The sequence below is a fragment of the Colobus angolensis genome, unplaced genomic scaffold (genome assembly GCF_000951035.1).
Source record: "Colobus angolensis palliatus isolate OR3802 unplaced genomic scaffold, Cang.pa_1.0 Scaffold152, whole genome shotgun sequence".
In the NCBI taxonomy this organism is placed as follows: Eukaryota; Metazoa; Chordata; class Mammalia; order Primates; family Cercopithecidae; genus Colobus; species Colobus angolensis.
This window is the reverse complement of record NW_012114622.1, coordinates 5,100,595-5,113,090: the sequence shown is the minus strand read 5'-3', so window position 1 is coordinate 5,113,090 and position 12,496 is coordinate 5,100,595. Positions and strand designations below refer to the sequence as shown.

The 12,496-nt window shown below is 35.4% G+C and overlaps 1 protein-coding gene across 3 annotated transcripts in view; it reads right to left on the bottom strand.

Annotated features, from left to right (window-relative positions):
- Positions 1 to 12,496, bottom strand: part of ELP4 (elongator acetyltransferase complex subunit 4) — a 281,026-nt gene that overhangs the window by 229,879 nt on the left and 38,651 nt on the right. For all 3 annotated transcript variants that reach the window (XR_001001145.1, XM_011936337.1, XM_011936338.1), the window contains exon 3: positions 10,937 to 11,058. Coding sequence is in view for 2 of the 3 variants with exons in the window: in XM_011936337.1 (XP_011791727.1) it covers positions 10,937 to 11,058 (122 nt within the window). In the remaining variant the exon portion in view is untranslated. The remainder of the gene's footprint in view (positions 1 to 10,936; positions 11,059 to 12,496) is intronic.

Below are 12,496 nucleotides of genomic sequence, written 5' to 3'. Positions count from 1 at the left end.
TTGGAGTTGCTCTTCTCGAGTATTATCTTTGTGGTGTTCTCTGTATTTCCTGAATTTGGATTTTGACCTGCCTTACTAGGTTGGGGAAGTTCTCCTGGATGATATCCTGCAGAGTGTTTTCCAACTTGGTTCCATTTTCCCCATCACTTTCAGGCACACTAATCAGACGTAGATTTGGTCTTTTCACATAATCCCGTATTTCTTGGAGGTTTTCATCATTCCTTTTTACTCTTTTTTCTCTGCTCTTCTCTTGTCACTTCATTTCATTCATTTGGTCTTCAATCACTGATACTCTTTCTTCCAGTTGATGGAGTCGGTTACTGAAGCTTGTGCATTCGTCACATAGTTCTCGTGTCATGGTTTTCACCTCTATCAGTTCTTTTAAGGTCTTCTCTGCATTGATTATTCTAGTTATCCATCCATTCTTTTTTCAAAGTTTTTAGTTTCTTTTCACTGGTTACATAGTTCCTCCTTTAGCTTTGAGAAGTTTGATCGACTGAAGCCTTCTTCTCTCAACTAGTCAAAGTCATTCTCCGTCCAGCTTTGTTCTGTTGCTGGTGATGAGCTGTGTTCCTCTGGAGGGGGAGATGCACTCTGATTTTTTCAATTTCCAGCTTTTCTGCCCTGCTTTTTTCCCATCTTTGTGGTTTTATCTGCCTTTGGTCTTGGATGATGGTGATGTACTGATGGGGTTTTGGTGTGGGTGTCCTTTCTGTTTGTTAGTTTTCCTTCTGACAGTCAGGATCCTTGGCTATAGGTCTGTTGGAGTTTGCTTGAGGTCCACTCCAGACCCTGTTTTCCTGCGTATCAGCAACGGAGGCTGCAGAAGATAGAATATTGCTGAACATCGAGTGTTGCTGTCTGATTCTTGTTCTGGAAGCTTCGTCTCAGGGGTTTACCCAGCCGTGTGAGGTGTGAAGTGTCGGTCTGCACCTAGTGGGGGATGTCTCCCAGTTAGGCTACTCACGGGTCAGGGACTCAATTGAGCAGGCAGCGTGTCCCTTCTCACATCTCAACCTCCATGCTGGGAGAACCACTGCTCTCTTGATAGCTGTCAGACAGGGACTTTTCCATCTGCAGAGGTTTCTGCTGCTTTTTGTTTAGCTATGCCCTGTCCCCAGAGGTGGAGTCTACAGAGGCAGGCAGGCCTCCTTGAGCTGTGGTGAGCTCCACCCAATTCGAGCTTCTGCGCGGCTTTGTTTACCTACTTACACCTCAGCAATGGTGGGCACCCCTCCCCCATCCTCGCTGCCGCCTTGCAGTTAGATCTCAGGCTGCTGTGCCAGCAATGAGGGAGGCTATGTGGGCATGGGACCCTCTGGGCCAGGTGTGGGATATAATCTCCTGGTGTGCCTTTGCTAAGACCCTTGGTAAAGTGCAGTATTAGGGTGGGAGTTACCTGATTTTCCAGGTATTGTGTGTCTGAATTTCCCTAGGCTAGGAAAAGGAATTCCCTTCCCCCTTGAGCTTCCCAGGTGAGACAATGCCTTGCCCTGCTTCAGCTCTCGCTGGTCGGATTGCACCCGCAGACCAGCATCGACTGTCTGACACGCCCCAGTGAGATGAACCCAGTACCGCAATTGAAAATGCAGAAATCACCCATTTTCTGTGTTGCTCACGCTGGGCGTTGGAGGCTGGAGCTGTTCCTATTCGGCCATCTTGGGCGCCTCCCTCACTTTAAGTATCCATTTTATTCTTCTAATCACAGTGCTTGTACAACATTGTAAGTGTGCCAAAAAATCAAATACTGTTTATTCCATAACAAATATGTAAGAAGTATAAAATGACAATATTAGGAATTTAGGGAATATTACTAACAGGTGAAATGACTGTATTAAAACCAGATATATTTTCAGAGTAGAGCAGTGTGAAATATGAAAACATAATCAAAATTCAAATAATTTAAAAATGAATCACTAAATTTATTAATTTAGGGAAATGTTAACTTTGTAGATTATTTAGCATATACATGCTTTGACTACTTTCAGTACTTATCTGTGTAAGTGGCTTTATTTAAAAGGAAATAATGACATTGAAAGCAAACAAGTTAATTTTTCCTAAAGATCACACATTCAACTTTATGGTGAATATATAACTTGACTATCAAATCTGAAATGCTATATAAAAACTAATCTAATGCTTAAGGCAATTAGGTTTTTGTGTCAGCAATAATAATATCTTTGATAATACATTCTAAATGCACAAGATAAAGCATAATGGATATGATGACACTAGAATACATTCCTTAGTTCAAAACTAGAGACAGAAGAGTGGTGGTTGTGACGGGCTGGAGTGTAGAAGAAATGAAGAGATGTTGGTCAAAGGCTATAAACCTTCAGTTATCACATGAGTAAGTTCTGAGGATCTAATGTACAGTATAGTGACTATAGTTAATTATATTGTATTGTATATTTAAAATTTGCTAAAACAGTAGATTTAAAGTGTTCCTTCCGCACCAAAAATTGTAAGTATGCATGGTGATAGATGTGTTAATTAACTTGATTGTGGAAATCGTTTCACAATGTACACATATACCAAATCATGTTATATGCATTTTTTATATGTATATAAAATAATTCATATATATAAAATATATCAACTTGTATTAGTCAATTACATCTCAGTAAAGCTGGGAAAGATGGAAGAAAGCCAGAGGAAAAAAATAACAACTTTAAAACAAAACCAAACCTACGACATTCTAGAGTAAGAGAATCCTTTAATGCAGCAGTCCCCAACCTTTTTGGCACCAGGGGCTGGTTTGTGGAAGACAGTTTTTCCACAGACTGGGATGGTTTCTGGATGATTCAAGAGCATTAGATTTATTGTGCATTTTATTTCTATCCTTATTACATTGTAATATACAATGAAATAATTATGTAATTCACCATAATGTAGAATTAGTGGGAGCCCTGAGCTTGTTTTCCTGCAGCTAGACGGGAGTGATGGGAGACAGTGTCAGATCTTCAGCCATTAGATTCTCATTTGGAGTGCGTAACCTAGATCCTTTGCATGAGCAGTTCACAATAGGGTTCATGCTCCTATGAGAATCTGATGCCATCACTGATCTGACAGGAGGTAGAACTCAGGCAGTAATACAAGCAATGAGGAGCAGCTGTAAATACAGATGAAGCTTTGTTTACTTGCCTGCTGCTCACCTCCTGCTGTGTGGCCCCGTTCCAGTACTGATCCATGGCCTGAGGGTTGGGGGCCCCTGCTTTAATGTATTAAAAATTGTATTATTTAGGGCTCTCTCGAGAAACTGAACCAAGTGTGTGTGTGTTTGTGTGTGCAAAGAGATTTATTGTAAGAAACTGTCTCATATCATTATAAATGTGGGCAAATCCGAAGAGTTGTAGGGTAAGTTGGCAGGCTGGAGACCTCGGATAGTTAATAGTGTAGTTCTAATCAAGGTCCATTGGTCTGAGAACCAAGAGAACCAAGGTGTAATTCCAATTTGTAAGCTGGCAGGCTCAAGACCCAGGAAAAGCTGATGTTTCGGTAAGAGTCAGATGGCAGGAAAAAGCCAATTATCAAGTTTAAAAAGAGGCAGGAAAATTTCTCTGACTCAGGGGATGGTAGTGTTTTGTTTTTTTTTTTTTTTTGAGACGGAGTCTCGCTCTGTCGCCCAGGCTGGAGTGCTGTGGCCGATCTCAGCTCACTGCAAGCTCTGCCTCCCGGATTTACGCCATTCTCCTGCCTCAGCCTCCCAAGTAGCTGGGACTACAGGTGCCCGCCACCGCGCCCGGCTAGTTTTTTGTATTTTTTAGTAGAGACGGGGTTCCAGTGTTTTTGTTTTATTGAGGTCTTCTGTTGACTGGCTGAGGCCCACCCAAATTAGGGAGGGCAATCTACTTTACTCAGTCTACCAAATTAAATGCTAATTCCATTCAAAACACCCTTATGGGAACACCTAGAATAATATTTGACCAAATATTTGGGTATCATGTTTCCTCAGACTATTCATATATAGTAAGTATACATTTGTCATCCACTGTACTAGGCAATAGAAATATAGCAATGAATAAAACAGAAAAGACTTGTATGGAAGAAACACAATAAACAAATCAGAAGTAAATTATAAAGCATATCAGGTGACAGTAAGGCTGTGGAGAAAAATAAGGCAGCTAACAGGATTAGGAGGCCTGGGGAGTGGGAGTAGGAAGTTGTAACATTTATTAGGGTAGTTAGGTTAGGCCCTGCTGAGATGGCAACATTTGAGCAAAGTCTGAGAGAAGCAAAAAAGTTCTTAGCAAAGGGAACAACAAATCCAATGGCCCTAATTTTGGAGCATGCCTAGCAAGCAAGGTAGTTCATATAAACAGAATAAAATCAGGGGGAGATATTAAGTGATGAGGTCGGACAGGTAAAGGGGAGGTAACAGAATATTAGCTAGGGCCTTGAAAGTCACTGTAAGGACTGTGGCCTTTGTCTTGCTGGAGAGTTTTGAGTTTAGATGAGTGACATGATCTGACTTACATCTGAAGAGGCTCACTGAATATTTTGGTGAGATCAGACTGAAGAGAAGCAAAGGTAGAAACAAGGAGGCCAAGCAATAAATAATTTATGTTCAAAGTAATATATTTGTATTTCCTGAGAAATTGAAGGAGACTATAGGAGAAAAAGATAAGGATGAATTCTTGGTTTAGGCTTGAGCAAACAGAAGATGTGAGTTGGCATTAATTGAGATGGGAAAGGCTGAAAAAGGAACAGGCCTGGGGAGACCAGTTCAGGAGTTTGGTTTTGAACATGTTACGTTTGAGATCTCCAACAGACTAAAATAAGATGTACTGTAGGGAGCTGGATATACAATTGTAGGAGTCAGATGTACAGAATGCAGTAGCAGCTCAGGATAGGTCCAACTAGATTATAAATTTGAAAGTCATCAGCATATACATAGTATTGACATCCTAGGAGCAGACGTGATCAGTGAGAGAACAGAAACGGAGGAGTCCTAAGGTCTGAGTCCTAAGACACGTCTATTAAAAGTCTGAGTAAATAAGTAAGAAATAGCAAAGAAGAATAAGAAAAAGTGGCTAGTTAGAGAGAGGAGAACACCAAGAAAGTGTAGTATCCTGAAAGGAAGAAAGTATATCAGGAAAGAATGAGTGATCAATGACATCAAGTGCTGTTGATGAGCCAAGTTAGATGAGGCCTAAGAGATGACCACAGTGACATACAGTCCTCTAAATAAAATATCTCACATTTTATTTATATCAGAATTGCTAGGGAAACCAGAGTAAAGGGAAGTTTGATTATTATTATTTTTGTTACTACGTTAGAAATCTGTGTCAACCTAGTCTCATATCTCTTACTTATAAAATTAGGGTCATAATATGTTTTGAAAAGACTTTCACAAGGTCAAGTGTTACCCTTATTTCATAAAAGAGGAGGTAATGTACAAGCAAGTTGCTGAAATTATTTAAAAAACAGCAGAACTTGTACTTGAACATGAATTTACTAACTGAAATTCCATTTTTCTTAGAAATAGCTTTATTCAGGTGTAACAGACACATAACAAACTGCCCATACTTAATGCATGTAATTTGGTAATATTTTACAGCAGTACAAGGAGTCTTTAAAAAGTGTACGGTAAAAGCGTATTGTGAAAAAAACTATGCATAACTTCCAAAACTTTTCTGCACCAAAATAAACTCATACTAATTTGTCGTAACAAGATCTAGTTTGAGGCACTAAGAAGAACGGTTAGAAAGAGACCCATTAGAGAATGTGAATTCTGCTAAAATTGAAGTAAGAAAAAACATCAGATTTATGGTAAAGCTTGGGTTGAAGAATGGTAAAATCATCGATGCTTTGAGAATACTTTATGGGGACAATGCCCCAAAGAATCAGCACTTTACAAATGGATAACTAATTTTAAGAAAGGATGAGATGATGTTGAAGATGAAGGCTGCAGCTGCAGACCATCCACATCAATTTGCAGGGAAAAAACTCATCTTGTTCATGCCCTAATTGAAGAGGACTAATGATTAACAGCAGAACAATAGCCAATACCACAGACGTTTCAATTGGTTCAGCTGACACAATTCTGACTAAAAAATTAAAGTTGAGCAAACTTTCCAATCTATGGTGCCAAAACTGTTATGCCAAATCAGCTGCAAAGAGCAGAGCTTTTGATGGAAATTTTAAACAAGTGCGATCATGATCCTGAAGCATTTCTTCAACAAATTATGACAGGCAATGAAACATGGTTTTACCAGTATGATCCTGAAGAAAAAGCACAAGCAAAGCAATGGCTAGCAAGAGGTCGAAGTGATGAAGTGAAAGCACAAGGGGACAAGTCAAGAGCAAAGGTCATGACAACAACTTTTTGGGATGCTGAAGGCATTTTGTTTGTTGACTTTCTGGAGGGCCAAAGAACAACATCTGCTTATTATGACTGCTTTGAGAAATATATCCAAAGATTTGGCAGAAAAAATGTCTGGGAAATCTTCACCAGTGAGTCATTTTCCACCATGACAAGCTTCTGCTTATGCCTCTCATCTAACAAGGGTATTTTTGCAAGAGTTTCGATGGGAAATCATTATGTGTCCATCTTACAGTACCGATTTGGCTCCTTCCAACTTCTTTTTGTTTCCCAATCTTAAAAAAAAAATCTGTATATGTCACCATTTTTCTTCAGTTAAAGTAAAAAAGACTACTGACATGGTTAAATTCCCAGAACCCTCAGTTCTTTAAGAATGGACTAAATGGCTGGTATCCTCACTCACAAAAGTGTCTTGAACTTGATGGAGCTTATGTTTTGAAATAATGTTTATGGTTTTATGTTTTAATTCCATTTTTCCACAAACTTTTTGAGGTCCCTTTACATATATACTTTGGAAGCTATTAATATAATCAAGACAAAAAATATATCCATCATGCTCCAAATTCTGCATTTTTCCTCTATTCTCTCCTTCTCACCATTAATGACTTTATCTTTACAAAATGAGAAAAAAAGTATTTTATATTCACTTAAATAAAAGTATTATATATTTACTTATTTCCAGTCCTTCTGATATCTTTGTTTAGATCCAAATATTCATTTGGTATTATTTTGATTTTTTTTGTGAAAAACTTTATTTAGTATTTCTTACAATGCAAGTCTGGTGGTTGTGACTTCTTTTGGATTTTAGCATTTGAGAAAGTATTTTGCTTTCATAAAAAACAACCTTTTAAAATTGCAAAATCTTTGTTTATGAAAGATGTTTGCTGAGTATAGAATTCTGAATTGATAGTATGTTTTTATTTTTATTTTTTAGCATTTTAAAGACTTCCTCCTTGTTTTCTGGTTTGTACTGCCTAAAACTAAAAGTCAGCTGTCATTCTTATCTTTGGTTCTATCTATGTAATGTGCTTTTATCTCTGGTCACTTTCAAGATTTTCTCTTTATCACTTGTTTCAAGAAATTTGATTATGATGTGCATTGATGTTGTTTTCTTCAGGACTTTAAAAACTTGGTGTTTGCCAGACACCTTAGAATTGTGGCATATTTTTCATTATTTCTGGAATACTTTCATTACTTATTTCTTCAAATATTTGTTCTGTACCACTCCTTCTCCCTTCAGAGTCCAATCACATGTTAGGGACCCTTAAGTTATCTTACAGCTCACTAATGCAAACATCCTTTTCTTTCCCCAGTCTATTTTGCAGGTTTCATCTTGTATAATTTTAAATCCATGTCTTCAAATTTACTAGCCTTTTCTTTTTCAGTGTCTAATCCACTTTGCACCTCAAGTGTATTTTTCATTGCAGTCACTGTAGTTTTCATCTCTAGAAGTTTAACATGTGTTTATATTTACATCTTCCATGTTTCCATTTAACATGTTTAATCCTCCTTCTAGTTTACTGAATATTTAGAACATACTTATAATAAAACTTATGTTTTCATCTGCTAATTCTATCATGACATTTCTTTTGTGCTTTGACTTTTCTCCTTATTATAAATTATATTTTCTTATTTTTTGCATGTCTATTATGTTTTAATTGGAAACCAGACACAGAATATTTTATCCTGTTGAGTGTTGGACACTTTAATATTATCGTACTTTGAGCTTTGGACTGGGACACAGTTAAGTTACTTGAAAACAGTTGGTTATTTCAGTCCTTGTTTTTAAGCCTCATTAGACAGGACCAGAGCAGTGTTTTATAAACTGGGGATAATTTTGCTTTTTACCAATGCAAAACTCTTCTAAATACCCCACCTGACATCTCATGAATTATGAAGTTTTTCACTCTGGCATGTGGGAGCAGGAATTACTGTTGGCCCTGGGGATTGTTACTTCTAATATTGTCAGGTAGTTCCTTTTCTAACCTCAGGCCATTTCCTCATGTACATGTACAGGTGAGCACTCAACTGAAGACTAGAGGGAGACCCTATGCAGATTTCTAACTCACTTGATGTATACACCTCTTCCCATTCAGGTACTCTGATTTATAAATAGAATTTCCTTGACCTCGTTGTGCTCCTAGTTGTGCCGCCTGAAGGTCATCTTATCTTGTGTTTCTCTTCTTTGCACTGTGGCTTGGAAACACTGTACTCAGTAAGGTAGGGAAGTTATAGGGTTTGCCTTCTTTGTTTTGTATATCTAGGAATCACTTTTATCATCTGATGCCAAGTGTTTTGAAAACTGTTATTTCTTATACTCTATGCTGCTTTTTTTTTTTCCAGCTGTTTCAGGAATGAGGAGAAATCTGGACTTTATTAATCTATCTTGGTCAGACATGTGCAACTGGGTCAGACATGGTGTACTTTTTAAGAGTCTGTTTTGTTTTTAACTATAGTTTTATATTTTATTCTCCTACACCATAAAACTGTTGTATGACTAAGTCTTTGCAACACACAATTACTTCCATAAATGACTGGCTATTTTATAAAAGCTTGATGAAAAAGGTAATATTTCTTTTACAGCTTCAAACTCCCTCACATCATCTAAAGAAGGATATGTAAAGTACACTGAGATTTTTAATACTAACTTGTACAAATTCAAGGCACCCCTAAGAAAGATGTCAGGGATTAGTTTTGAAATTAAAGTGTTATCTAAAGCAAACTGAAAATTTTTAACATCAGCTACCTGGGTTGAAAGAGGAAAAAATAAAAATAAAACACTTTATTTTAAAAAGCATATATAGGCATTTCTGCTTCTGGTTGGCAAAATTTTCCTATGATGGCTATATAGATGTTTCATATAAAATCTTAGTCTCAGTATAGTGTGGAATATGCCACAAAGAACCTGTATAGCTTTCTTACAACAATGGTTTTGGCCTTTACTCCACTGCTCCTAGCAAGTGTAGCACTGTCCAGAAGTTGGCCAAGATGATAAAAGGCAGGAAAAAGAGCAAAAGAAAACACTAAAAAATATTGTAAAAAGTAAACAACTAAAAAAGTGATTGAAAAAAAAATAAGCCCTACAACCAAAGGAAAATCAATTATATACAGGTTTCTGCTTTGGATTTTATGGTAGTACTATTTAACAAGCAAAATCTGAATCATATGAACGAATTATGTTAGTTTTGACCTCAGCATTACAGTAACTTTTATACTAAGGCAAAGAAGTTTGTTGGCATTTATTCACAGGTATTATGAATTAGTATTTATTATGTTACAAATTCCTTATAAATGACTAATTTGCCATTTTGCAAAAACTATGTACTAAAATTAAAATATCCTATGGAAAAATGACTTTAGATTATGAACTCTATTCAAATAATGGCTTAAATTAGGATTCTGTTATGGACAAAGAAACTAAGAATTCTAAAAGTTAAAAATGTCCTCTCTGAGGAAAAAAGCAGTACATTAATGACATATTTTATTATGGAAGAGAATCATTTGTGGCATTCTCCAAGAAAACTAATATTAATCAATGTGTACTTCTAATATCTGATTCTTCTGATTTATACCTCTGGCATATTGGTAATATAATTATCAAACAATCTGCAATTGTTTTGCTTCATGTAAAGTTTTCCAGAGTTCTCTTATTATCATGACAGTGTAGAATATTACCTATCAGATAAAATAATTTTTTTATGTATGAACATTTTAATTTCCTTAGATACATTTAGAATGAAACTATGATTAAAGCTTGCACTAGGCTGGATGTGGTGGCTCATACCTGTAAGCCCAGAACTTTGGGAGGCCCAGGTGAGAGAATCCCTTGAGGCCAGGAATTCAAGACCAGCCTGGCAACATAGTGAGACCTCATCTCTTCAAATCTAAAAGAAAAAAAATTGCCTACAGCTTGCAGTAAAAATGGCAAATATTGTAGTGCCTTGGAATCAGTTTATTTTTGCTTGTGCTAAGTAGAAATGTAAAATATTTAAAATGTCTTATCAGCTAATTTGCTGATTATATAGATGTCCCTTTTGTTTTTATTCCATTATTTGCTTTAACTCATATAGTAGTGATTTCCTATACTTTATATAATAGTTTCAGGCTGAAAATTCAAATTTCAAGTTTCTTTTAAAGGCTTCTTAAGAGCAACAGTTAAGCCATACTTTGTTAGTAGTATAGAAAACTTAGACTTTGGAAAATTTGCTTTGCCATAGTAGTAGTCAAAATGAAGATGTTATAATTAGAAGCAAAAAAAATTAAAGGATATTTTCCCCTTTCTTCAATAAGAAGTGTAAACTAGAATTTTTTGCTATTAAGCACGACTTTTGTGAATGCCTGGTCTAGTAATTTTACTGTCATTTTTTAATAGCTTAATATTTCCCCACCTCTCATATGAAGTTTAAAAAAATTGTTCAAGAACATTAGTTTAAAATGTAACTCTGTTCTAATAAATTTGATAGTTTTTACTGAGATTTTAAAAAATGTATAATCTCGTTAATGCATTTAAATATAGTTTGTATATATACAAACATATATCTTGTTTACATACATAAAAATATTTTTTCATGAAACATTCAAAATGCAATATTAAGTTCATATATTCTATACCTGTAAAATGTTGGCAGGATCCTCTTTAGCAGATGCAACCAACAAAGTATGCCCATTGACAATTCCTTCTGCCAGGAAACACTTGAAGAGCAAAGGTGAGTAAATATTATATTTATCCTCCTCTGTAAAAAAGGAAAAGTTGCAGTTAGAAACATATAGCAAGAAAAGAATCAAATGGGTATCAAATAGCAAGCACACTCACATGTTTTTATATTTTTTTCCCTTAAAACAATTATATGAGGTGGAACAATAATTGCGTATTCCTGAGGCACAGTTAGATAAGCTAAGACTTGTAAAGAGAGTCAATGAGAACTAAGTACTTTTAATAGACTTTCTGGCTCCAGACATCATTCTCCAACTACTACATCACTTTGATATCCACAAAATTACCCCCTGCACATACATACACACTTCAGGGATAGGGAACTTCACTAGTAAATTTAAACATTTTAAGGAAAAAATAATACCAGTACTTGAACTCAGCAAAAAGGAAAAGGAAACAATTCCTACTTTATAGGCCCATTATTACTCTAACATCAAAATCAAAGAGTTTTACAAAACTACACATCATTAACAAATTTTAGGAAGTCATTATACCAATCCTACATGTACTCTTTCAGAAAAGAGGAAAGGATGAAACACTTCTAAACTCATTTTATGAGGCCAGTATTACCCCAATACCAAAACTAAACCAAGATACCGCAGAAACAGAAAGCTACAGACTAATATGCCTCACAAAAATATATGAAAATAATTCTTTAAATATCATAAAACCAAATCCAGTAATAGAATATATATTTATATTACATATAATTAGTACAATTTGGTTTTAAATACTGTAAAACCAAATCCAGTAATATTACATCTTCAACTTGACACATGGGATCTACAAAAAACCTATAGATATCATCATATGTAATGGTAAGATGCAATGCTTTTCTTCTGAGATTGGGAAAAATGGAGGTATATTTACTTTCACCATTTTTAATCAATATCATATGGAAGGTCTTAGCTATGTAATATTACTGACTTTGGTTTCATGGCATTTAAAGCAAAATTATAATAATTATACATGATAGATTATAATCATATAAATATATAATACAATATAATTAAGATGAAGAAAGATAGTACGAAATAATGAAGAGTGTTAGAATAAAAGCAGACAGCACCCTGCCTAAAATTTTCAGGCCTAAGACAAATTGCAAATAGAGGCTCTGCATGATTATTACATATTTAATTATGTATTCTTCAAAAGTGTCCTTTGAATACTCACAAAATTAGAGTGTATAATGCTACATATTGTGCCTTCACAAAGTAGAAATAAAGATAGATAAAATTCTCTGATTACAGAATACACAAAGCATCTTACATCCCAAATTTAGGAAAACAATTAAAAAATAAATTCTAGGGTAAAATTGGCAATAAACAAAAATTTAAAAATTCATACAAATAAATAATAAAAATAACAGTGGTAGAGCCTGTACAGGACAGCTAAAGGAGTATTCAGAGAAAAATCAATAACCTTAAATATGTATGTCAGTAAAAAAACAGATAATT